The sequence below is a fragment of the Acanthochromis polyacanthus genome, chromosome 3 (genome assembly GCF_021347895.1).
Source record: "Acanthochromis polyacanthus isolate Apoly-LR-REF ecotype Palm Island chromosome 3, KAUST_Apoly_ChrSc, whole genome shotgun sequence".
NCBI classification, from domain to species: domain Eukaryota; kingdom Metazoa; phylum Chordata; class Actinopteri; family Pomacentridae; genus Acanthochromis; species Acanthochromis polyacanthus.
The window spans coordinates 12,924,131-12,949,404 of record NC_067115.1 but is presented as its reverse complement, the minus strand read 5'-3'; the positions used below and the strand labels follow the sequence as shown (position 1 = coordinate 12,949,404).

At 40.7% G+C, this 25,274-nt stretch overlaps 2 protein-coding genes across 4 annotated transcripts; one reads left to right on the top strand and one right to left on the bottom strand.

Annotated features, from left to right (window-relative positions):
• The first annotated feature begins 15 nt into the window (after nt 1-15).
• Nucleotides 16-20,319, top strand: micall1a (MICAL-like 1a). Of its 2 annotated transcripts, none has more exons than XM_022205265.2 (16): nt 16-886; nt 4,375-4,423; nt 6,253-6,394; nt 6,956-7,056; nt 8,239-8,390; nt 9,859-10,454; nt 12,047-12,107; nt 12,298-12,710; nt 14,338-14,687; nt 14,799-14,933; nt 15,023-15,149; nt 15,303-15,393; nt 15,793-15,866; nt 16,272-16,386; nt 16,479-16,525; nt 18,935-20,319. In XM_022205265.2, the coding sequence occupies exons 1-16, from the start codon at nt 744-746 to the stop codon at nt 19,066-19,068; spliced, it is 2,730 nt and encodes a 909-aa protein (XP_022060957.2). In that variant the 5' UTR covers nt 16-743; the 3' UTR covers nt 19,069-20,319. The 2 variants fall into 2 exon arrangements, with proteins under 2 accessions (XP_022060957.2, XP_022060948.2); XM_022205256.2 differs by having other exon boundaries at nt 14,296-14,687.
• Nucleotides 20,306-23,888, bottom strand: c3h22orf23 (chromosome 3 C22orf23 homolog). 2 transcript variants are annotated; one of them, XM_022205362.2, is made up of 8 exons: nt 23,764-23,836; nt 23,441-23,509; nt 22,726-22,819; nt 21,873-21,935; nt 21,607-21,765; nt 21,377-21,514; nt 20,841-20,941; nt 20,306-20,606 (listed from the first exon to the last, which is right to left on the bottom strand). In XM_022205362.2, exons 3-8 carry the CDS (start codon nt 22,817-22,819, stop codon nt 20,559-20,561), a joined length of 603 nt encoding a protein of 200 aa, XP_022061054.1. In that variant the 5' UTR covers nt 23,441-23,509; nt 23,764-23,836; the 3' UTR covers nt 20,306-20,558. The 2 variants fall into 2 exon arrangements, with proteins under 2 accessions (XP_022061054.1, XP_022061062.1); XM_022205370.2 differs by lacking the exon at nt 23,441-23,509 and having other exon boundaries at nt 23,764-23,888.
• Between the last annotated feature and the right edge of the window lie 1,386 nt (nt 23,889-25,274).

Here is a 25,274-nt window from a genome sequence, read left to right as displayed (position 1 = left end):
CGACTGGACTCGAAGAGACACGACAAGGTGATATTGAAACAGGGGGACAGGCAGGTTGCCAACGCTTCAGTCAATGCTGCTTGGAAGGATTGGCACCGGGGGCGGCTGTGATCAAAAATTGCCCGGGATGTAATTTTAACGGCGTCTTTCCATTCTGTTACACCAACGGAAGCGTCGGGAGCAGCGCTGGGTGTCAGTCTCTCTTTTTTACACCCAGCGGTTAAATAGCCATTGCACCATCAAACAAAAACGTGTCGTGGTCCACCCCAGTGAGGAAACTGTCTCTCCTGCTTCGACGACCAAAACTGCACCATCGCCCGAGAGAATCGTAAAAAGAAGCAAACCTGCAACACAGCAGCTAGCAGCGGGCTACATTAGCTGGCTAGCTAAGTTGGCTAACTTTGTTGGCAACCCCTGTGGACATGAGGCGTGTTGGTAACTCTGTTGTTCCTGTCTGGGCTCTACTTTATCTATAGTCATCGCTGTCTAAACCACTCCACACATGAGATAACAGTTAGACAATGTTAGTTGTAGTTGCAAAAGTTATCTAACGTCTAGCTAGCTTCCAAGCAGTGCTAGTATTTTTTTTTAACGTGACTCAGTTGCCGTTAATGAATATCGTCACATCGGGTGTTGTCTGGCTGTGTCCCCTCCAACGAAACACTGCTGCTGGTTGTGTCCTGTCACGGCTGGGAGATCAAAGGAAATATTTGGCAGTTGATTCAGATTTTCAGTAGCCCACGATGGGATCTCTGAAGGCTCTCCAGGAGTGGTGTCGGATGCAGTGTGAAAATTACAACGATGTGGAAATACGGGACATGTCGGCGTCGTTTCGGGACGGTTTGGCGTTTTGTGCCATCATACATCGTTACAGACCAGATTTGATGTAAGTAACACAAAGTCTAACGACTTACCATTAACACTAGCTATATGAACTGAGCTGAAAGGCAGTTACAAAACAGTTTGTAGTGTCTTAAGCTAATGTTAAGGTTGTTCTGTTGCGATAAACCCGTTTTGATGCAGCAGCTGGCTCCATTGAAAGTAGACATAATATTTCAAACCATGACACGCTGTTAACTTTTGTATTTGATTTCAGGTACAACGATAATTGTCAGTTCAGATTGTGAACTCATCTGTGAGAAGGATGGGTATTGTGCAAGGCTCATGTCAACGAGCAGTGACTACATTATGAGTAGAAAGCTTCCTAATTCACATAATCATGGCTAAATGTGATGATGTTTGTGCTTGCCACAGACAGAATATGACATTCATGGTTCATGTGTCAACACGTCGTGTGTTAATAATGCCTATGATTATGTTTTCCCATACCTTAGTCACTTGTTACAGTATTGGTGTGAACTCTGAAGAATGAGAAGCCAGTGTGGTGTAATAAACTCAGACTGACAAGCCATGCTCTGTCTGTAACAACACACCCCTCCTCTCTGGGTTTTCCACCTACACACAAGATACCACAAAACACAAGAGCAGTATCTCTGTGATTTACATCCTATTCTAGGGAGGGGGAAATGATGACTTGGCATTGATTTAGCAAAAGCAAAACCTTTTATCACTTCAGTTAGTTTGAGCAGCGTTGGATCAACCACACCAAAATGACAAAGTGTGGAGGTGCCTGAGTGCTTCTCCACATCTGTCCTCTGTGCAAAAGGGTCATCCTGTTGTTGTTTTAAAATGCATGTCTACATCTGTACACTAAGACAGATAAATCATTTGATCTGAAACGTGTCCATTATTTTCAGTATGACGGATGCACACAGAAACTATGACCTTCATATGACTCACATTGGACACGCATCACTAGAAAAGCTCTTCTTGTGTGTCGCATCATTTAGCTCTGTTGGTAGAAAATGTTGTTGACAGGCGGCATCAGGATTTATAGTTTGATTCCTACTGAAACCAGTCAACAACCCTGGTTATTGTAGGTGGATTGTGTAAAAGCATTCAGCAAATTATATGTTGTGTCCTTCCAGCATCCTGTGGGACAAAGGAGAAATGTGGTCTGATGGAATGTTTTTAGGCAGGAAGCATGTCGCTTATGCTCTTTAGCTCTCAGGTAATCACATTGGACTGTGCTTGACAGGTAGATGAGCAAATAATCACTGGATCAGTCACTGACAAGCCAGTAAAGTTGAATATATGGGCATAATCCGCACAGCAAAGAGCTGGAAATATAGGAATGTACAAATCCTAGACACCCTGCTTTCGAGCTTTGCCTCTTCAGTGTGTGTCCCAGCATGCCTCACTGTTGAGTTTTCTGTCTAGCTGCAGTGGCCCAGCCGAACTCGCTGTGATCCAGACAGACAGCCCATCAGGCTAATCTGCAGCTGAGACCTCCGCCTGTCAAACTGGATTTAGCTCTAAAGCAGGGCCAGGCCATTGTAGCGCTGCCCTGTGCTCTGCAGCAACATAATCAAAATGTATCACACTGAGGTGGAGGATAGATGTTAGTGGAGCAAATCGCCTCATCAGAATTCCTTCAGTCAAGGCCAACTGTCACTCAGCCATGGAGAGGCAACACTAAATCATTTATGGCCTAGTGAACCAAAGTGACAAGACAAATGCAGACAAAATTGTATTTAAATGAAATTGTGCTCTTATATGCAGCTGCTCTTCAAAATGTTCGTTCAGTTTAGCTGCACAAACCCTCATTATGTACTTAGTTTTAGCCAACTGAGATTTTTTCTGACCAGTATTTCAATTGGATTTGCTGTCTAATAAAGTAAAGCTTCAGTTCAGCGTTCACTGTGTATCAGATTTGAAATGTCTGATGGGGCATTACCACGTGAGATACCATCAAAAGTATGATGGTCACACAAGGAGGACAGGAATTTGTGAAACTGTTGACACAACAGTCTAAATCCTGGGTCAGACGCACTACATAATGTGTGCAAAACTGCAGTTTTTGTGATTTAATTCTGTCGTTTTAAATCAATAATTGAATTTGGAATCTGCTAATTGTTCATTATTTATTTGCTATTTATAGTTTTAATTTTTGACAGCAACACTCAATCCCAGTCCTTGCTTCTCAAGCACAAACCTTTCTGCCTGCTGCAGATTTAGTCAATGTTCTGTTCACACAGGTTTTGATCATGTGGATTTCAAACACCTGACACACACACAGACACAACACTCCTCTGCAGCCCTCGTTCCCAAAATAAAACTTGGAGTGAGACTCTGAGTCACCGTGGATTAGGTTCGCATGTCAGATCACACACTGCATTTCATCATGTTTGTCAGTGTTGGCTGGCTGACATCGTCTTTTCTGTGAGGCGCAAGTGTTTCAAGTCCCAACTATAGTTTTTTTTTTTTAAGGAGTATTTTTAAAGGTTGCTGTAGTTCCATCTGAGCTGAAACAGTGGACTTGTGGTTTGACATGATCTTGATATTACAGCTGAGTGTGTTTGCAGCCATGGGAACTAGATTAGAGAGAACAGAGGTCACTTTGTGTGGCTCCAACACGGAGCTCATTCACAGGATTTTGCCTTCTTGAAAGTTCCACATGGTCTCCGCAAGCTCTCGCCAGGGTCATGGTGTTTTTTCCGCCATACTGTTGTCCAGACGACTGCACACATTTGCTTATGCAGACAGGCACACTTTAATCCCTGAAGTCCTCACACATTTTGCCGTTTTACTGCAGGATGTTTACTGGTGAGAGCCCGGCTTTGGTTCCTCTACTCCTGGTGTTTTATAGCGGAGCCTTGTAATTATCAGCTCATCACTCCTGTTTGGCCCAGCTGCATCTTTGCTTTTGTTCTGGCAGTTTTTCACATCAGCCATCATTTACGTGTGGTTTGGAAATAGTCGGCTGTGGAAGGTGGGAAATGTAACTGATCTCTGTTTCTATCCGTCATGCTGTCAGGCCAATAATAGCTTTTCTGATGGTGCAGAACGTAAGTAGAAGTAGGTCAGCACGCTAAATACAGTACGATCCTGTATCAGCATGGCTTGGACAGTTGATTCTTTGTGATCTTCTGTATGAGAAAAAGAGCTATCATGAGCTGGTACATAACTGCATACCTGCATATTCAGCCTTATCTCAAATGTGGCTTTCAGCAACAGTAGGCCTCTTCAACAATGCGAGGGAGTTCAACTGACACTGCCTCCAAACAGCTATAAAATCTGATTATTTTTATCCTTTTGCACATTTGAAGTTGTTGACATTGCATAGCATGTAATCTTGCACATTCTAGGATGATCAATTCCTGCACACTGGTAATATTTCTAGTTCTTTTTCTGACTTTTAATCCTTTAATTAAACGTTTCTGCTCATTTGTCTTGGAACATTTTGGTCTGCTGACTTGAAAGAGTTTTTTCATCCATATGTCTTTACTGATTTCCCTTTTTCTGTCATTCCAGAGACTTTGGCTCACTGTCAAAAGAAAATGTCTACGAGAACAACCGACTGGTGAGTCACTTTTACAGCTGTATGAGATGCTTTCAGACTTAAGCAACGCTTGTATGAGCTTCCGTTATGTCATTTTGTAGAACGGCTTGCTCTTCAACAGCTATCTATGAGCTCATTTATTTCCATCACACAGCTTCAGGCGTTGCATCTGCTTCTGCCTGTGCTTCAGCCATAAAATTATTAAGCCTTATGACTGCATGCAGGCATGGTGGGTGTAACTTGTGTGTATGTGGAGAGACTGTTACTTAATTCTTGTGGAGCCTGACGGGGGCAAAAAGGGAGCGGGGGGGGGGGGGGCAGGGCATTAGGGGTCAGGAAGAAAGGAAATTCTTGACACAAGCCTGTGGAGAGACCATGAAGTGTGGATTTAAAGTGCAGAAGTGCTGCATTTGCAACTTTCAGCGGATTGAAACCAGCTAAAAACTTCCTTTCAGTCGTATTTCCCTCATTGAATTTTCCACATTGCCTTGAAGCCAATAGAACTTAAATGGTTGAAACAGAAGTCTTCTCATTTTCAGCCTGGTCTAAGCTCTGGCAGTGCGTTGCTGCTGTTTACATTCTTTTTGTCCTGCAGCTTTCATGACAAGTAAGACCGTTTGCTGGCTGTCATTCTGGCAAGAAAGCAAGTAATCATAATGCCTAATCTGGAGTGGATGCAAACATGCGAAGCGTGCAAAGCTCCTAAATTATATTTGATCATTTTTAAGATCCAGATGTGAACTCCATTAATGCACTCATGGCTGTTTATTTTCTGGGACTCATTTTTTCTAATTCCCTTTTCACATAAACTACCAGTCAAAAGTTTGGACACACCTTCTCATTTAATGGTTTTTCTTTATTTTCATGACTATTTACATTGTAGATTCTCACTGAATTCATCAAAACTATGAGTGAACACATATAGAATTATGTAGTAACAAAATAAAGTGAAAGAAGTAAAGACGTGTTTTATATTTTAGATTCTTCAAAGTAGCCCCCCCTTTGCTTTGATTACTGCTTTGCACACTCTTGGCATTCTCTGGATGAGCTTCATGAGGTAGCATTTGTTGACTAGGTTATTCCAGAGTTGTGTGACTGCCAGCGATGCTATACATAATCTAATCTGCGCTCTTCTTCGGTGAATTTTTCATTGGCCTGCTGCTTGTTCTCAAAGGGGAAAATATAAACGTGCAAATTTTGGCAGTAGGGTTAGATTATGCAGTGAATCATGTATCTGCCAGTTGGTGGGCTAGTAAAGCACATTTGATATGGATTTCTGTAGATACTCAGATCACTGTGAAAGTCTTGTCACTAGGTACCACAGGAATGTTTTAGTCAAACTTAAATCCCTACATCATTCATTGGACAGTGTAATTAAAGGGTAGGTTTAACCAGATTGGAAAAAGAGCTACACTGTCTTCCCAACCCGTGGTGGTATTGAGCCATTAATTAGTTTTGGTTTTATTTGCAAAGATTTGAGATATCAGCCTCTGAATTACATGACATTTTGTTTGTGGTACTCAAAGTAATATTTGTACAACTGCTTTGCAACCAGTTATAACAGCCCCAAAATACAGACAGAAATCTGACTTCAATGCCACAGCAGACTGACATTGTTTTTAATCCAGGTGTATTATTGTTGTAGTTGTGATTAATTAGATTTTAATCTTAATATAACTTGCTTTAGGTAGTTAAAATGAGTAGTTATTATTGAATATTTTGACATGCTTGTAATCTCACTGATTACTTATCTCAGGTTTGTACTTATTGGCAACAATTTGTCCTGTTTGGTTCTCTTCTTCCCTCTTTTCCCACCATTCCTCTTTTGCTTTGTCTTTGCTTCATCACAGGCGTTTGAAGTGGCTGAGACACAGCTGGGTATTCCAGCCCTGCTGGAAGCAGAGGACATGGTGTCCATGAAAGTGCCCGACCGGCTTAGCGTCATCACATATGTCTCTCAGTACTACAACTTCTTCAACAACAAGTCTCAAGGTGCAGGCTCCTTATTCAGTTTACTTTGACTTGCAATAGGGTGAACCTCATTAAAGACGTATAATATTTAGCTCCTATTTGGTTGTTAAATTCTCAGTAAGTTTTTATTTCTTGGCCTATACATTTTCCAGATATATACTGTGATTTAAGGAGAGCACTGCACGAAAATCAGTATATCAGAATCTGTTTTATTGCCAGGTGGGTTTTCACATACGAGAAATGAGACGTGGTGTTTTAGTGCATAACAATAAACACCAACATGCAGAACATTTTTATAGAAGGATAAAAATATTTTCAAAAGCAAGTGTTGTAAGTCTGTAGGCAGTAAGTGTTAGAAGATAAATTAACAGGGAGGGTAGCAAATCCAAGGAAATATAGCAGAAATAGAAACACACTTGTAATACAGTATATTATATTTCTGATAGGCTCCTAATCCAAAGTCAAACTTCCTACCCTCGGCATGCCGTGAGATTGTGCAGTTTAACTTGTGCGTGTGATGACAACTTACATGATTAATTTATAACATTAATTGACAATTTCCTCTGCTTCCTCTTAACACAGCAAACCCTCCTTGTTTGAAGAGGCTGAGTTCTGCCGGTCAGAATGAGCCGGCCCAGAAAAGACCTCCGACGCCTTTGGAAGACAAAGTGGTGGAGACAGAGGTAAGTATAAGACTTGGCACCAGGAAAAAGCATAGAGAAACTAGAGGTACATGGTGTATAGGTTGCTTTTTCATTTGTTAGATTGTACTCCACACTAAACTCTGTAAGCTCTGCATGATATCCCCTGGAGCTGCATGGTGGCTAGCAGTGGGTTAACATGATATGTTGTTTGATTGCCTGATGTAGAGTGGACACACACACACAAAAAAAAAAAAATTCAAAGTATAATAATTTGTATGTGCAGCCTTGGAAAGTGTAACTATCATTGTGCATGAACTATTCTGGGGTATAGAGCCATCGGAGCTGTCATTTCACTACAACAATGTAGAATGGATTTCTGTAAACCCACTTCCTTGTGTGAGCTTTGTGTCGCACAGCAGGGGACAAAGCAAAGCCGTAGCGGTAGAATAAGTCTATAAAGATAGCCTCTGTATCCTGTCTCTCTTTTCTTTCGCATGCCTTCAACTTCTTTCCTCCATCCCGTTACTCCCGTGTACTGGCATCCGCCTCATCATCCCCTCACCCTTCCTCCCCCTCTTCAGATGGAAATTCATTCCACTCCCTCCTCTTCCTGTTCTTCCTCCTCACATCTGATCCCCCTTCCACTCTCTGGTCCTGAGCCTAGGCAGTAGGGTGGGGGTGGGAGGGTGGGTGGGCTAGGAGGTGAAAGAAAATCTGTTAGGTCAGTCTTTTTTTTTAAAAAACCGTATCTTGTACATAAAAGACTAACAGTTGTATTATCCTAACACTGTGTGCCAAGTTTTGGAATATGCTGCTTCTAACTTCTTTATTTATTTAACACATAAAAAAACCCTAATGCCTGAAAACATATAGTACACATATAGACATATATATAGATATCAATCATAGGCAAATTATGTGACTCCCAGAGCCACTAGCCCAGGCTTTATGAACTTTTTTACTAATACGCACCTTTTATATCATAACATACATTTTTGTATCAATCAAATGTTTTCAGCTGAAGAGCAAACGTTGAATCAGTGAGCAGTAGATGTAAGAGTAACCAAGACGTAGCTCGCTAAACAGAATGACAAATCCAACATCTCCAATCCTGACTCCGTGTATGATCTCACCCTCCCCATTACTCTCCATCTCCCCCCTTCCCGTGATGTCTCCTCCCTGTCCCCTTCCTGCGAACAACGTCCCGGTTGCTTGCACTAGCCGGTCCAGCAGCCCGTGCAGACAAGTGCAGCAGCATTCACAGCAGTCAGGCGAAGCACCATCAGCAGCACCTGCGCCGCCTGCCAGAAGCATGTCCACCTGGTGCAGAGGTTTCTGGTGGACGGCAAGCTCTACCATCGCAACTGTTTCAGGTCAGTTCTGCAGCTACTGGCTGCCGTTGTTTTTGCCATGATGAGCTACACTATAGAACTACGACATGTTTTTTACCATTGAAATCAAAAGAAACTCATGCTAGGAGTTCTGCGGGGCATTAAAAAGCATTAATAGTCATTAATTTGATTTAGTGAAAATTAAGGACTTAAATGCCATTAAAAATCTTTAAATTTGATTCTCAATGACATTAAAAATTCTTTCTGCAGTTTTCAAGAAAAATATTTGATAATAATAAAATAATAATATAATTATAGACTGCGATTCGTCAGATATGTGCATCTGCGTAAACATGCTGAAGCACTGTGATCATTCTTGCGGCCGGTCGGGTACATTTGCCAAAAACTACATGTTTGGAAAGTGGCTGGCCGGCTGGAGCAGGTGAAGGAGAGGTGGGACATGGGGAAATGCAAATTCCAGCAAAAATGGCTAGAAAACGTGGAATTCAGAGAATGACTACAGCCCGTGGTTGGTCAGGGGTGGTCTCCAGATTCAGAAATAGTGAAATGTAGGGACAGTTTTCATATAAAAATCTTCTGTAACAAAAAACCAAACCTGTGTAATTTGTTGAGTTCACGGTCATGACATTAAATTTTTGAAATATAGCATTAAAATGACATTAAAAAGCGTTAAATTTGACTGGCTGATTTCTGCAGAAACCCTGCATGAGTTTCTTGAAGTTATAATCCTAAAAATTTCAACTGTGGTTGATTTGATGACATTCACAGTAACAGAAAAGAAGGTTTGCTACAACAGCCAACATTCAACAAGAAGCTGTTTTGTTAGAATTTGTGTGTCTGTTTACAAGACAGCCAAAAATGTCCATACAAATGCGCTGCGTCTTAGGGCATCTTCATAATGAAATCTGTCTGTCCATCCTTTGTCAGGTTGCCTGGTGACTAGAAGCCTTCCCCATTTGACTTAGGGTGAAGGCAGGGTACATCCTGGACAGGTCACCAGTCTGTCACAGCGCTACATAGAAAGACAGACAATCAAGCATACTCACAATATTCATTATATAGCCCAACTCCAACTGCTGGTTCCTATTGGCACAACTTTGAACTGTGCTTTACAGGCTAATTATCTACTTAGTTGAATTTTGAAGGGGCAGACCAGTAAATTAGCAAAATAAAATGACAAAAATTGCCATATCACTACTGGTGATGGACCAATATCTGATAATACTTTAACATATGCATGCATTGTGTACTGTGAATCCAGCACGGAAATGGTGGACTTTACCACTGTGTGAGAGACTTATGATATAGAGAGGTAGTGCTGATGAAATGTTTACTATAAAAACTGGGGTTTTATTTCATAAAAATCTTCAGGATTATTTGAGGAACAAAGAAAACACCAGTTGAATTTTGTACATATCACACAATAGCGTGAGAACACAAAAATGTCTGTTCTCAATCTTGATCTTCTCCTGTGTCTTTGCCATCTCAGGTGCACAGAGTGTCGAAGCACTTTGCTTCCTGGATCTTACAAATTAGGAAGTGACTCTGGAGCATTGGTCTGCACACATCACATTACAAGGCACGCTATAGCCAATCAGAATGGAAGGCCAGATCTCAGTAAGAGACCAGGGGTGGTTCAGTCTGCCAGGATTGGTCGCAGCACGGTTCATCATTCTGCGCCCTCTGAGAGGGACCAGGAACAGACTCCTTCTGCAGCCAACGATGCTGACACGCCTGCCAATGACTCGCTCATCGTCGCTCCTGTTGTAACGAACACAGCAGACTCTTTGGAAACAGTAAAAGAGATGGATGGTAGTGCAGAGACAGAGGAGACACCACGTTCTTCTTCTCCTCCCAACCCTTTTGATGAGAGTGATGAAGAGGAGGGCGAGGACGAACAAGAAGAAGAAACACAAACAGCAGCCAAATGCACAGCTAACGGGGACCTCCCTGCTACACCCGCCAGTCATCCTGAAGCTGCCAGTCGACCAGTACCTGCACCTCGCCGGGTTTCTGAACCGACTCCTCCGCCTCGTCCAGCTCCTCGGGTTCGGTTACCTCGCACATCAGATGGCCTTACAGTCAGTAAGTGCTTTTTACATCACAGAATTTATTATTAGTGAGAAGCATCATTAGGATTTTAACGGCACTAGTATTCTTACTGTTACTGCCGATTAGTCCAACTCTTTAACTGCGCTCTAATCAATCCTGTTTGTTATATTTTTAGTGAGAAAATAAAACTATTTAACATTTAGCAGAATTAACATTGCTTTAGCTTTTCTCTCTCTCTTGGTTTTATCTATTTTATTACTTTTTTCTTTGATTTTCACTGTGTGGTATTTTTAGTTTTGCTGAAGAAAACAAAGAACTTCTTCGACTACTTTGTTATTTTTTTTTAAGCCTTTATTATAGAAGACAGTGGAGAGCGAGAGACAGGAAATGTGGGGGAAAGACATGCAGCAAATGGCCGCTGTGTCAGGGACTGGAGCTCTGGTTTATGCGTCACCAGCTCAACCTGTTGAGCTACCCAGGCACCCTTCTTCAACTATTTTTAACACCAGCTTTCGATTAGAGAATGGGTGATACTAAATTTCTGAGAGACAGTTCAGGTGATGCTCTGACCATTTCAGATTGAATTTATGAACTCACCCACAGCTGGATAATGGTTACTTTTAATAATGAAGCCGTGTTCTTATAATTTAGTTTACTCTGTGCAGGAGCTCTCAGCTGCTAACATACCTGGGACATGGAGATGTAAACTAACAGCCTGGCAATCAAAAACTCTACAGTTCTCTACCTATGTGTAATGAACTTTCACCAGACATTTGAACCAGCTGATCTTATTTGCACTCTTAAGTGCAAAACTTTGTCAGCATTGACTCGAGCATTCATGGTACTTTTCTCCACTGTTGTCAACAAAGGCACAAACAAGAAACAGAATTGTTGAGGTTAAATGTGCAAGATAACATTTATGCATCAGTAGTCTGAGTCACTGGATGTAGGTTGTAGGTAAAAGGTAATCATTTAAGCTGGCATTCCCCTCCTTCCACTACCTGGTCTTACCGTTTTCTTGACGACAAAAAACAACAACTTCCAGGCAACAACTTACCATACTTAAAATTCATTTTTTTGCAGGGAGTGTGGATCATGCAGTTAGGCATCCCCGCTAGTTTCTTCCAGTGAATTATCTATTTTTATCATAGTGCTCGTCTCCCTGCGTGCAAATGTTCCACCACAAAAATTCCACCCGTCACTATTTTGAGGAAACACCGAAGCAGCATCCTTCACTTAGTTCAGCCTAAGTCGCTTGTGATTGATTTAAAGAATAAACAAACAAGCCAGAGGTTTTTTTTTCTCCCTATAGCAGAATGAACTTAAATTTCCCTTGGGATTAATAAAGTATCTATCTATGATATTGTGGTGCAGCCAGACCATTATGTTCAAATGAGCAGGCATAGTGTGACTGATGTAGCAGTAATGAATGGGCAATCTGTGTTCTTAATTTCCTTATCACTCATAGCAGTACTGATAAAGTCTGAGCTTATGACCAGTCTTTAATAATTCAGCCCTGGAGCCTGTTTAATATCAGGTTTCACTACCCATCTCTAATGATTATACAGATAAGATAAATGTAACATTTGTTTGCAGTGATGCTCACGTTTTTCCTCCAATCACAGGTGAACATCTGAAGCCTCCAACTCCTCCCAAACCTCGAGAAAGATCACAGTCGCCTGCGAGGTAGCAGACTTCTTCTGTTTTCCCGTCTGTTGCCACCATTTCACTACCTTATCGTATCATCATAGTCTCTCTTTGTCAGAAATGTCGGCATGTACTGTAGTTGTTTACCCTTTCATGCTTCTGTGTGGACGTGCTCTGTTGTCTTCCTCTGTGTGACCCCTCCATCACTATCTGTGTATCTGCTGTTCAGTGGCACCCACAAACCCAAAGACCCACCGTGGCTCGCCCTGGTCCAGTCAGAGCCCAAGAAGAAGAAAGCCCCTCCCCCTCCCCCTGCTGGACTGGCAACACCTCCAAACACAGGCTCTCTGTCCTCTCTCAAAGGGGACGGCTCCAGACCCAGCACGCCCCCTCAGCCCTCCAACCCGTTCGAGGACGACGATGACACCAGCGAGGTGAACGAGGAAGACGGGAGCGAAGGTGGAGCGCTGCCATCCACGCTGGTGGCGAGTCACCCATGGTACAGCATCACTAAGGCGGCAGACCCGGCGGGTGCAGACACTCCCCCCACAGGAGGCTCATCCCGCTCTGCCAGCCCCAGAAGCGCCAAGAACAAGAAACGACCGGCACCTCGAGTTCCACATCCACCTGCTGGTAACCAAGGTTGGTTTTTATCAGAGCCACAAACACCAGCTAGCTGGACCGTTGTAGTCACACTTTATGAACATCAGGTAGTACTATCGTTATGTCATATCTACGTCACTGTTTGTCCCATAATAGAGGAATGAAATGCTTTCAAGGCTCTGCAACTTTTAGCGCCATCTTGCCTAATTCAGACAGAATAGAAGTAGGAATACTGGCCAGGTGATTAGGTTGGGTTTTTGATACCTTAAGATTTTAAATATATCATTGCTGAAAGTGCCGAGTTTCAGCTTCACATAAGGGGGTTCACATCTTGCAAATAATTTTAACACGTAGTTTAATATATCAGGTGTCATGGGACAAGTTCACATAAATGATGGTTGATTTAAGTCAGCTTTAATGTGAAAATCTTGATTTCAGTCAATCAATCAATCAATCAATCAATCCAAAGTCGTGTAGTTGTAGGGCTGCTCAGCCAAGCCTGTCTTGTAGCCATCTCTACTGCCAGCGTTGGTAGTTTTGCGATCGGTCTGGTTTTTAGAAAGGGAGGTGCATTCTTATGAGGTAATGTGACTTACCTTCAAGGATTCAAGGATATTTATTGTGAGTGCATTTCTGCAATGAAACTTTGTTGGCACTTCCAAAAACAAAGACAACACAGTATAACAAAACAGCTGTACAAAAAGTATTAAATATATATACAAGCAAATAGAACAAGTGTAATAGTGTAATGAGGTGTGACGTCTGCTTTAAAGTGTCTGATGCAAGTGAAATGCTTGGTCTGAAATGGTTATTGCATATTAAAATGATGATTGCACATTGAAATGATTATTACCACTAGAAAACCTTTTGGCCCTAAAAATGCAGGAATATTGTTGTGTGATGAGTGATATTCCGTTACTTGTTAGTAATTCGCTTCTGCTCATAAACTATGGCTTTTTCTATTCTTGAAGCCACCTGCTATTTGGCTTGTGATGCATAGTGAGGTTATCTTTTACAGTGTTCTTGACATCTTCTTTGGCCTACAAGGTTCCTCACATAGTGTACCACGTGCTGATTTGTAAAATCTGAAAACTTTGTCTAAAAGTTTGCCTGACTTGCATTTAAACGTCCCACAAATACGCCCTCATGTTGAAAGGCAACAATATCAGATAACCCACAAGTGCAAATGTCTCACTTAAAATCAACTTGGTACCTTTTGCTTTCTTTTTTATTCATTGGGCAATGAAAGATAGCACACCCGACCATCTCTCAGCAACTATTCTTCAAATTCTGTCCACTTTAACAGTGTGACTGTAGAGAGTTGAAATGTTTATTTTTACAGTTACTTCAGAAGAAATAATCCGAACAACCTCAAATTGAACATGCAGCATGCATCCGTGACTATGGGTTTGAAATGTGGTGCAAGAACAAGAAAAGCCTGTTTTCAAGCACTGACAGACCAAACGGAGAGATAAGGAGAGAGGAATGCTGTATTTAGACGTTTATAATGACCACATTTTTTCTTTTTTCCCCTCCTCCTTCTCTACATTTCAAACTGTCCCAACTCCTTCAATTTCTGCTTCTTCTTTGCTGTCGTTGCGCTTTATTTTGGCCAAACCTTTAGCTCTCTCTCACTCTCAGCCCTCCTCTTGCTCTCCCTCTCCAGCTCTCAGCACAGAGAGTTTGTCGTCTGCCTCAGACCACAGCTCGTCTCAGCTGCCTCTGAGCGGCAGTGCCAGCAGCGACCAGGAACACGCCTTCACCAAAAGCGTCTCGGAGCCTTCCATCTGTTCGCCGTGCGACTCGACAGCTTCCCCTTCCTCCTCCTCCACTGAGCGTCTGCCTCATCCCTCCCCAGGCCCCCACCCTTCTCCCATGCCGTCGTATGCTAGCTCAGCTCCAGCCACCCCACAGACCAGTCGCAATTCAGCCACCGAAGGCCCTGGAGCCCCCCCACCACGCCCCACCACAACCCCCAGCCCACTGGCCACAGAGGCTGCCCAGTTAAACAACAAGGTAGGATAAGACCATCTGTAAAAAAAAAAAAAAAAAAAAAATCCAATGTAAAGCAATACATGGTGGACATTTTATATATACTCAGTGGCATCTGTTTTATTCTTTTTTTAGCGGATATGTAAGGAGAACCCCTTCAATAGGAAAGCTTCTCCCTCACCTGCTAAATCTAAAACGAAACCTCCAAAAGGTCCCCGTCCTGCCAGACCTCCAGCACCCGGCCATGGCTTCCCACTCATTAAACGCAAGGTATAAAAACTACAGACAGAATGTGTCTCACAATAGGAACAAAATGTGTCAAACAGAGAAGTATTAACATGGTCCAAACATCTCTGCAGGTCCAGTCAGATCATTACATCCCCGTCGAGGACATCCACGTGGAGATGAGTCAGCTGGAGAAGCAGCTGGATGAGTTGGAGCAGAGAGGAGTGGAGCTGGAGAAGAAGCTGAGAGACAACCCTAACGGTAGCACACAGCTGTGCATTCAAGAAGTATAAATTACACCCAGTCAAGACCAGTGCTGGACCTGTTTTCATTGTAAATCTGCTCCTGCATGTCATAAAAGTATTACTAACTGCATACATTTTCTAAATTTCTTTCCCCCTGTTGTGCATTCAGATGAGGATGAGGAGCACCTGCTGGTGGACTGGTTCACTCTGATTCACGATAAACACCTTTTAGTCCGCCGAGAAGCTGAGCTGGTTTACACGTAAGCTTCAGGCTGCTGCGACACACCAAGTGTTTTAATCATGGGACACTTCAATTTCATGACACACCGGCAATGAAAACTGCACTTAGTCTTTTTAAGTCATCAACCATTTAACCACTAATACTCCTCGTATTTTGAATGAGCTAGGATAGCTTGTTGTATTTAGTTATTTATTGTGTAAAACATGACTTTGGGCAACAATGTGAGCGTACTGATTGACAACAGAGAAGTGTATTAAGCTGTTCTGAAACGACAAAGTTGACCGGAGAATCTTTAAATGTCGAATCAATATCAAAGTGTTTCTATAAATACATATGTAATACAGTGTAATTCTCCAGTATGGAGCCATATATAAGGTGACCATTTCCTGACATACAGCTTGTTTATTGTTCACTGTAGGGCGAAGCAGCAGAACCTGGAGGAGAGGCAGGCTGACGTGGAGTACGAACTGAGGTGTCTTCTCAACAAACCAGGTGAAAAACTTCACTCCAGATGTTTCTCAGCACATGTGAAATCCACTTCAGTTTTAATCATTAATATTCTGTGGCTTCATTGTTTTCACTCTTCAAGTACTTTCTTTCACACACTGCAAAGTTTGGTCACTCTTAATTTTGCAACCCAGAAACACAACAGCCGCTTTAATGCACGTGTCAATTACACAAGACTCTCTGCTGACAGTGTTACCTGACAGAATGCTTTTATTTTTATACTCACTGATGCTCTGTGCTTGCTTTAGTATGTACAAACCTTCTGAACACCTACAAAGTGATTCTAATTCAAATGTCTAATATTTACTTTGTGCATTCATATAATGCTTTAGTGCAGCTGAGGAAAAACGGTTGAATTACTCATCATGCTCTCCTTCCACCTTTAACCAGAGAAAGACTGGACTGAAGAAGACAAGAGTCGGGAGCAGGAGCTTATGGCTGAGCTGGTGACCATCATCGAACAGCGCAACCAAATAGTCAACAACATGGACCAGGACAGGCAGAGGTAACCGATGGCTGGTAGTTACTGTGTGGAACAGAAAGGACAGATTGTTGATGTTTGTAAATATCTGCAAATTAATGCTTCTTCTGTAACAGGGAAGAAGAGGAGGACAAGCTCATGGAGGCCATGCTGAAGAAGAAAGGTAGGATCATATTTAATACTTAACAGATTTAATACAAGAATGTTTCAGGCAGTATTTATTTTTTTTTGGCATCACTGGTTAAAAATTTCAGACTAATCTTTCAGTATGTTGTAATTCAAATTGATTGCGATATTAGCGTTTTAAATGTTTGCTCATAAAAAGCCCCTCTGCATATTATTTGAAGCGCTGGAAAAAATGCCTTTCTCAAAACAAGAAAAAAAAACTTATTTTGAGCTAAAAGTTCCTTGAAATAAGTGAAAAAAAATCTGCCAATAGTAGAAGTGAAAAACGGCTTGGTAAGATTTGTTGAAATAAGATGTGATATTTAGAATATTGAGATCTTAAAATTAGCTGGGAAAACTTACTTTAAGCTCTATTTTGCCAGGATTGTCACGCTTAGGTGTCTTAAAATAAGCCAGACATGCTAAAAAAAAGAAGCAGTTTTCAGTTAAAAATAGATTTTTGATTTCATGTAACCTCCTAATTTGGGATGTATTAACCCTGCTGTTGTCTTCATTTACAGGCACCAAAAAATATTGTTTCCTTGTCTGACAAAAATCAAAAAAATCATCAAAAAAATTCCCCAAATTTCTGAAAATTTGCAAAAACTTCAGGAAGAAAATTCCAATAATTCCTTAAAAGTCTCCCTTAAAAGTTTTTTTTTTAAATCCCCCAAATTTGGCAAGAAAATTCTTGTAAATACTTTCAAAAAAATTGTAAAAATCTTCCCAGAAAATCCTAAAAATATCTAAAGTGATTACATATATATAAGTTCAACTTTTCTTTAAGAACATTCACAAAAAATCAACCACAATCCAGTGAATTTCGCTGGATTGTGGTTGATTTGTTTGTGAATGTTCTTAAAGAAACATTTTTAACATTTCTTTATTCCACCAAAAAATGTTCTAAGTTTTCCCAAAACTGTTGAAAATGTGGAAATCAGAAGTATCACTGTGAAAATATGTTCCCCCCCCCACATTTTCAGAGTTTAAAACGGGTCAATTTTGACCTGCAGCACAACACCAGGGTTAAACTTATTTTGAGTTTTCTTGTAAAATTCAACTCAAAACAAGATAATTTCAGGATTGTTCAACTTAACAAGATATTTAAGATACATGGTCCTAAAACAAGTCCCTCCATCTTGCTGAAATGTGTCTTGTTAAGTGAATTTATCTTCAATCAAGTGGGATGAGACATTTTGACTACAAATAAGACAAATAGACTTGGTAAGACTTTGAGTTAAACTAACAGCCTTACCAGTAGCCTCACAACAAGCGAGCAGTTAGGATGTTCCAACCACTGAACCTCTACCATTACCATGATCTGGATGACTGAGAATCTACACAGACATGTTTCACGTTCGCTTTTGTGGAGCCGTCATGCTGCTGTGCATGCACTCCTGCAGCTGCAGCCTGTGCAAAAACTTCCTGTATGCTGTGGCTGCAGTAACACAACATAGAGCAGAGGTGCGAAATGAAAATCGAATGTCTGGTGCAGAATGTAAAGAGCTACTCTGTCAAAATGGATGCTCTCAGAAAAGACATTCTTCATCTCAGTGAGCCTAACCTTTAGCGGTTAATTTGTTTTTCTAAATCGGGCCTCATTTGGAAGTAGTTTGGATTTAGGGCAAGTGATAAGTAAAAACTAATCATGTTCAGAGATTGCATGAAACTTGTATGTCTGCCACAAAACAACAAACTGATCCGTTCAGCCACGTGGAAACAAAACCCTAACTGCACTATGATGAACAGGTGGAGAAAAAACATTTTCTTTTCCAGTGTCAACAGAGTAATCGACTAGTGATGCTACAGAGTGCATCTCCATATTATACAACATGAAAGTAGTGCTCTGAGTTCATTTTTGGTTTAAAAAAAAAAAAGTTTTGACACCATTTTAGATTTTGCTTCTAGACAATGCACTTGCTACGTAGAGCCAGTCTCACTTTGATGCAAAGATTTGTTCATTAGCAGGATATAGCACAACGTAGATGTGAAAGCAGTGATTTGTTTAAATGTGAAAGTGCAAATAAACTATTTTGTCCCTGAAAATAATAAACAGTTCATATAATTGTGATCTGGCAATTATTGTGCAGGCTCATACTGATTTTCATTCTTTCTAGGGCCCGAATAGCAATTTCTGGGCTCCAGATATTTAGCCCGATTAATGACCAATATTCACATCGTATAATAACGTCCAACGGGGGAACGGACGGATGAAAGGATGAGTCGTATACCGATCGCGTAACATCATCTGACGGGATGGGATCCAAATATTCGGATCTCAAAATAAATGTTCGGAAACCGTCGTAATGACCGAATATTCGGGTCCAGCCCTGATTCTTTCTTTAATTCTATAAATCATTATTGTGAATTTTAATGTCATTTTATTTCTCACTTTTATCCCCATCAGACTTTCATAAGGAACCAGAGAGCAACCAGCAGAAGAAAAAAGGGGCAAAGTTTAAACCCATTAAGGTGCTCAAGCGACTGAGTCATAAAGGAGAACCGGGAAAGAACCAAAGCCCTCACAAGGAGAAGAGCTAAAGAGCAGAGGACACGTCTACAGTTTTAACAAGACTAAGGACATTTTAAAAAGACATGGGAAAATAAATTTCTCATTTCTAGAAGACGGCGTCTTCTCTTCGTGCAACCCAGACTCCACTCCCTGCTCTCTAAAAGTTTGTTTTCAGTTGCCTTTGTGTGTTTTAAAGAGACCATCTAACAACTCAAGTGCTTTAAGAGCTTTAAGCTCTGAATATTCAAGCTAGTGAAGTGTAGAGTGGGTTTATGTTTTACTGCACTGATCTGTTGGATGTTGTTGCTTCACTTTCCCTGCATTGCACAGCGACTGTCCTTTAGGCCTTCATCAAGGTTCAGCAAAGGTGAGACTCGTCAGGTCCCGATGAATGAAGTTAGTTTACGTTGATCCCCGATATCGATGAGTTTTTCACATTTTTACTCTTAACCTGACATACACTCCTTCTGTATCCTCTCCTGTGCTCCTTCACAGGATGGATGTCTGAGGTTTTATGTCATGTCATATTTAAACCTGCGGTACTCGTAGAATTAAAAGGTTTTTAAGATGAAATTTGCTTTAAACTTCAACATGTACTCTCGAAATGCTCAATCAACAATGGATACCTAAAGACTTGTAGCTGCTACATTGTATGTCATTTCCTTGTGTTTAGTTTCTTCAGTGATAGTTTAGCGATGTGTAAATACCTACGGACGTAGATACAGTATTTATGAGTGGGTGTGACTGGAGAGAAAATGTGAGGAGTAGAATATTAAAAAGTATCGAACTGCAGATGTCTGTTTTAATACAAAAGGTCACACATGCAATAACAGTATTTTATCAACGGTAGCCCATTTTATAACAGTTTTAACCATTGGGGGAAAATCTGAATATGCAATCATTAATTTTATATTTTCCTATGCCTTTCTGTTCTGTTTCGCCTTAAAATGGATAGAAGAAAATGTGTTAATATTGAGTGTTTGAGTGCCATTTATTTAATTGCGTACGTGGGTGAACATCGTCTGTTCAGCTAATGCTAATGTATGGAAGTTTACTCATTCTGTTCCCGTTTTGTCTTTTCGTTTATGTATTTGTCCTCCATTTTAAATGGTAATCTCTGTTATGTTTCTGCTCTGTGCCTATCTACCTGTCCAGCTGAAACCAAGGGCTTCTGTAGCGCCACCCTTTTGTCAGCTATACATTGTCCTAAAACAGCAGCAGGATGAAATAAATACTGACACTGGAAGGCAGGAGAATAAAAAAAAGTTCATGCAAATAGATCATGTTTGTTGTTTTCACTGCTGTACTGTTGAAGCACAAAGCAGATATTAGAGTTGTAGCCTTTCTGCAGACATCACACTTAACTCTTCACATTCTTGGCTCTGTGCTGAATGGTTATGATTCAATCTATTCAAAGTTTCCAAGTTAAAACTTTAAAAGACCCTGACAACAACATGTCCAGTCAGTGTTCTCTGCTGCCACAGTCTCTGTTGCCAGTTCTCCCCTCCATCGTTGCGTCCTACTTGGAACTGTGGGCCTTGTCCAACACCTCCAGTTCTCGAATTTTCTGTCATCAGAGCCAAGATAGCACAGGTTTAATTGAGAAAGTATTTCAGAGAGAAAGGTAAGTAAGAAAATAAAAACTCCACACTGCATGTTTAAAATGCTGCTGATCTGTCTGTCTGCATCTCATTATATTTCTAATAGCAGAACACTAAACTTACAAGTCAGTGAAGTTAACATGTCAGCAGTAGAAAAAAACATTCTCAAATAACAAGGCAGCTTGAAACGCATTGTTTACCTGTGATATCTCAGTGTTGATAATGTCAATGTAGTTCTTCTCCTGACCCAGTGAGGCCATATCTACCAGAAACTGTCTTCTCTCCTCTATTTCATTCAGAACTATGAAAGAAAAGCATCGAATACACAATTAGTCAGAGCTGCACCTAAGAAATTCTGAGTAAGATGAAATTTATAAGCTCCACTGCAGCTTCACAAGCCTCTTTCATGCTCTGTTAACAAGGTATTGAAGTTCAATTATGTAGATATACACACTACCAGTTAAAAGTTTGGACACACCTTCTCATTCAGTGCTTTTTATTTATTTGTAATATTTTGCACATTGTAGATTAATACTGAAGATTCACACTTTTTGTTTACAACATAATCTCATATGTATTCTTTCATATTTTTAATGTCTTCAGCATTAATCTACAATGTACAAAATAATTAAATAAAAACCACCGAATGAGAAAATGTGTCCAAACACTTGACTGGTAGTGTAAATGTGCTATTCTAAATTTTCCACCTTGTCTGTTGCTGTGCAGTCAGCCTCACCTTCCTGACACCGATCCTCCTCCTCTGACGCCTCTGGGTCACGACGTGCAGGAGCTTTGTGAGGAGATGCAGCTGAGGCCTCTTCTTTTCCTGTTGCCAAAATGTTCTGAAGCCTCCTCTTCTCTTTCTCCAAGTCTCCTAGCGTGGCATGGAGAAAAAGATTCTTTTTCCCAGAATGCAGAAAAAGTAAAACAAAAAACAAAAAAAAAAATTACATTTCAGGAACGTACGTGTAGGACCAGGACGGAACTTCTCTCTCATGTAGCTGTTCCCAGACCGACAAGATTCAGCGCTGCGTTTCTGACAAATTCCTGCCAGTTGTTTCTGTGCAGATTTACTGCAAGTGGACAACGGTGTGGGATCAGAGGTGAAAGGCGAAGCTGCCCTGTCTGAGGGGAACAGTTTTAAGAGCAGATGTTTTTAATGTGGCAACACAGAACACAGTCTACTGTCACACAAAAAGCGTATTACTTCCTTCAACCTCAATCAAACTTACTTTTCAGACATTTATCAATCTTTTTTCTCTGGATGTTGGCAAGTCTTGATTCCTCCTTCATTACTGAGCACAATGACAGAACATGAAGATAGATATACAGCACAAGTCTACACAATGGGAAATGAACACACACACATAAGCTTAACTTCACAAAAGCATTTAAAACAGCATATGTTGGATGGAGAGGAAATATTTCAGACTGCACAATTTTGAGGTCTCATGTCATTGAGTTGTATACTTCCATTGAAACATTGTTCGGATGACATTCAGGTGGATTTAATCAACTCACTGTTGGCTTGTTTAGGTACATCAACTTGCAGTCATTAGAAACATGGTTGTACCACCAGTCACCAGCAAAAATTTTATTTATTAGGCGGCATTGTGATGTGTGAATGGGAAACAGCATCACTCCACCCGTAGGCTTGTATCTTTGTGGTAGACGCATACTGCAGCATGATAATCAGCCCAAACGCCTCCAAGCTTTCCAAGAACTTGAAGACCAAAAGAAGTCTTGACTGCTCATTTGTGTCATTTGGCCTCAACCCCATTAAATATTTACTCTACCGATGTGCAGCTGGTGTACTAGTTTACTGTGCATGAGAAGACTAAAACATTCCTGACATCACAAAAAGATCTTGGGAACATTGTTGGATCATGCTGGGTTAACACAGGTTATCAGGTCTTCAAGATTAAACTTTTCATTCAAATTGTTGAGCTAAATCTCTAAACAAAAGCAAAATGTAAGTATCTTTACTAGTGGACTCAGACTTCAGGACCCTAGTGTGTGTGTGTGTGTGTGTGTGTGTGTGTGTGTTGCATGCACAATAAAGCATCAAGAAGTGTCTCATCTCACATCTCAGCATGTCTTGGGCCTCCTTGCTGCACTGGGTGACTCTAGGGTTGTTCCACAGTCCTCTACCAGCTGTGCTCTGTGAAGAGGCCTCCATCTGCCCCATAGGGACGGACAAAGGGAATTACAAGCCAGGCTTCAACTGCTGAAATTAGCTTTGGGGAAACGTTGAGGGTAATTTTCTTTTTCCAAATTTAATTATGTAAATCCATGTTAGACATTTTAGAAAAATCACTTACTGCTGCCTAAAACTCATTTTTAAATTTGGGAAACTTATATTTTAGTTGTAAAAAGGAAAAAATAAAGGGGGAGGTTTTCACGGTTTGTTTGTTTGTTTGTTTGTTTAAACCAGGTCCAGGACTAAAATCACTACATATAATATCCCTGTTTAGCATTTTCACTAACAGAAGGACAGTTTTATGTAGTCATAAACTCATTTGCCTCAAAGGACAATGTAGTGGAGATTTCAGAAGTCTGTCATCTCAACATATCATCATCATCATTATCATCATAATATATCATTTTAGGTCTGATCCTGGTGTGATGTGTTCTACATGCAAAAAAAGCAGTCAAACGAATATCAAAGTGGGTTTCAGACAGTATTATAACTGTGTCCTCAATACTTAACACAGGTTTACATTATTAAAATGTAATGAAAACAGTCTGTAAGTTAAGTTCCCCTAACTGCTAACAAAGGCTATTAAAACTGCTTTCTTACCTTTGGTCTGCTTTTTTATTTATCAGCAAACGACATCTGTAGCTCAATTTCTGCACTGTAATGTTTTTTCTAGAATGTAAAGAGCAATTTTAAGATTAAAAACTAGGCAAGTCGATAGCTTAAAACTAGCTCGCTAGACCAACAGTTAGTACTCCGTTTACATTAGTGTTCTTTATTGTGGCTAAAAATGACCAGTCAGAGGAATCGTGAGCTAACTCTTCACGGGAGATAGTAAGAAAACACATTTACAGGCACGAAATGAAAAATGTATTTCCTCTTTTATAATGTAAAGCCGCCTGAAAACACGCTAAGTTTAAACTGACCTGAGGAGAACGGAGCGTCTTCTTCGGTGGTGCTGAGAGCAACAGCTTGTTGCTATAGCAACCAGGAAACAACCAACGCTTCCTCAGTAAAAAACAGAAAAGCACTCAAAGAGCGCAGTGCTCCACCAAGGCTGCTCAGTTGACAGTCAACAGTCTATGGTTCAAATAGCCGTTCTCTCCATGCTTTTATTTTGAAGGCATGGTTTTAATATTGCGGGCTTTTATTTTGTCAGCATTCCAGCATCACAAGAAGTGTTTGTCTAAGAAGCAGTTGCTTGACATCAGGGAGACGCTGCTGAAAAGTCAGAAAATTTAGGTGAAGATGAAAGAAAACGGTTCCACGCTGTTGCTGTTTGCCCAAGGATGTGTTTAAACTTAGAAGCAGCTGGAATTGAGACAAGCTCTTACAGTGTTTCCTGAAGAAAGCAGTAAAGGACAAAGGTGAATGAATAAGGTGAATCAAAATAAGGTTGACAGCTGAGCGTAAATGAAGGCTTTGTGAAACATCAGTTGCTTCACCATTGTCTGCCTGGGGTTTGCTACATAACATGACCTAAATATGTAGCAGCGGCAGGAATTGATGAAGGAGAAACACCCCACAGTTTAATCATTTGTTCCTTGTATGATTTCCAACTGATAAATCACAGTTAGTTTGTACGTGGTAGGATCACAATTATGTGATGGTCAGCAGGCAACTGACACAATGTTCACATGTCGTCATGCTTACAGTGACACCATGCAAGCAATCTGGCAATGAGAAATACTTAACAAAGCCGTTGATCCAGACTATAAGCTGCATCACTGGGAAAATTTAATGAGGTGGTCCTTGTGTCATGTCTGACTTCCCCTGAAAATTTCATCTAAATCTGTTGCTCTGTTTTTCAGTGATGTTGCACACAGAGAGAGACACATTTTGGACGACATACTAAACTACAACGTTGTTGTCATATGTTGGACGACATACTAAACTATGACATTTTTGTCCTTTTTTGGATGATACTAAACTACGACGTTTTTGTCAAATTTTGGATGACATACGAAACTATGACGTTTTTGTCACATTTTGGACGACACACTAAACTATGACATTTTTGTCCACATTTTGGACGACACACTAAACTATGACGTTTTTGTCACATTTTGGACGACACACTAAACTATGACGTTTTTGTCATTTTTTGGACGACATACTAAACTATGACGTTTTTTCTCTCATTTTGGACGACATACTAAACTATGACGTTTTTGGTCACATTTTGGACGACATACTAAACTATGACGTTTTTGTCAAATTTTGGACGACACACTGAACTATGACATTTTGTCCTTTTTTGGACGACACACTAAACTATGACGTTTTTGTCACATTTTGGAAGACACACTAAACTACGACGTTTTTGTCATTTTTTTGGACGACATACTAAAGTATGACATTTTTTCTCTCATTTTGGACGACATACTAAACTATAACGTTTTTGGTCACATTTTGGACGACACACTAAACTATGACG

Coding starts and splice junctions, on each gene's coding strand:
- micall1a (XM_022205256.2), top strand. CDS start 744: ATGGGATCTCTGAAGGCTCTCCAGGAGTGGTGTCGGATGCAGTGTGAA. Junction 12,108..12,297: donor AGATCACAGTCGCCTGCGAG/GTAGCAGACTTC, acceptor TCTGCTGTTCAG/TGGCACCCACAAACCCAAAG. Junction 14,688..14,798: donor CTGCCCAGTTAAACAACAAG/GTAGGATAAGAC, acceptor TTCTTTTTTTAG/CGGATATGTAAGGAGAACCC.
- c3h22orf23 (XM_022205370.2), bottom strand. CDS start 22,819: ATGGAGGCCTCTTCACAGAGCACAGCTGGTAGAGGACTGTGGAACAAC. Junction 21,515..21,606: donor GTTCCGTCCTGGTCCTACAC/GTACGTTCCTGA, acceptor ATGCCACGCTAG/GAGACTTGGAGAAAGAGAAG. Junction 20,942..21,376: donor GGAGGATCGGTGTCAGGAAG/GTGAGGCTGACT, acceptor TTTCTTTCATAG/TTCTGAATGAAATAGAGGAG.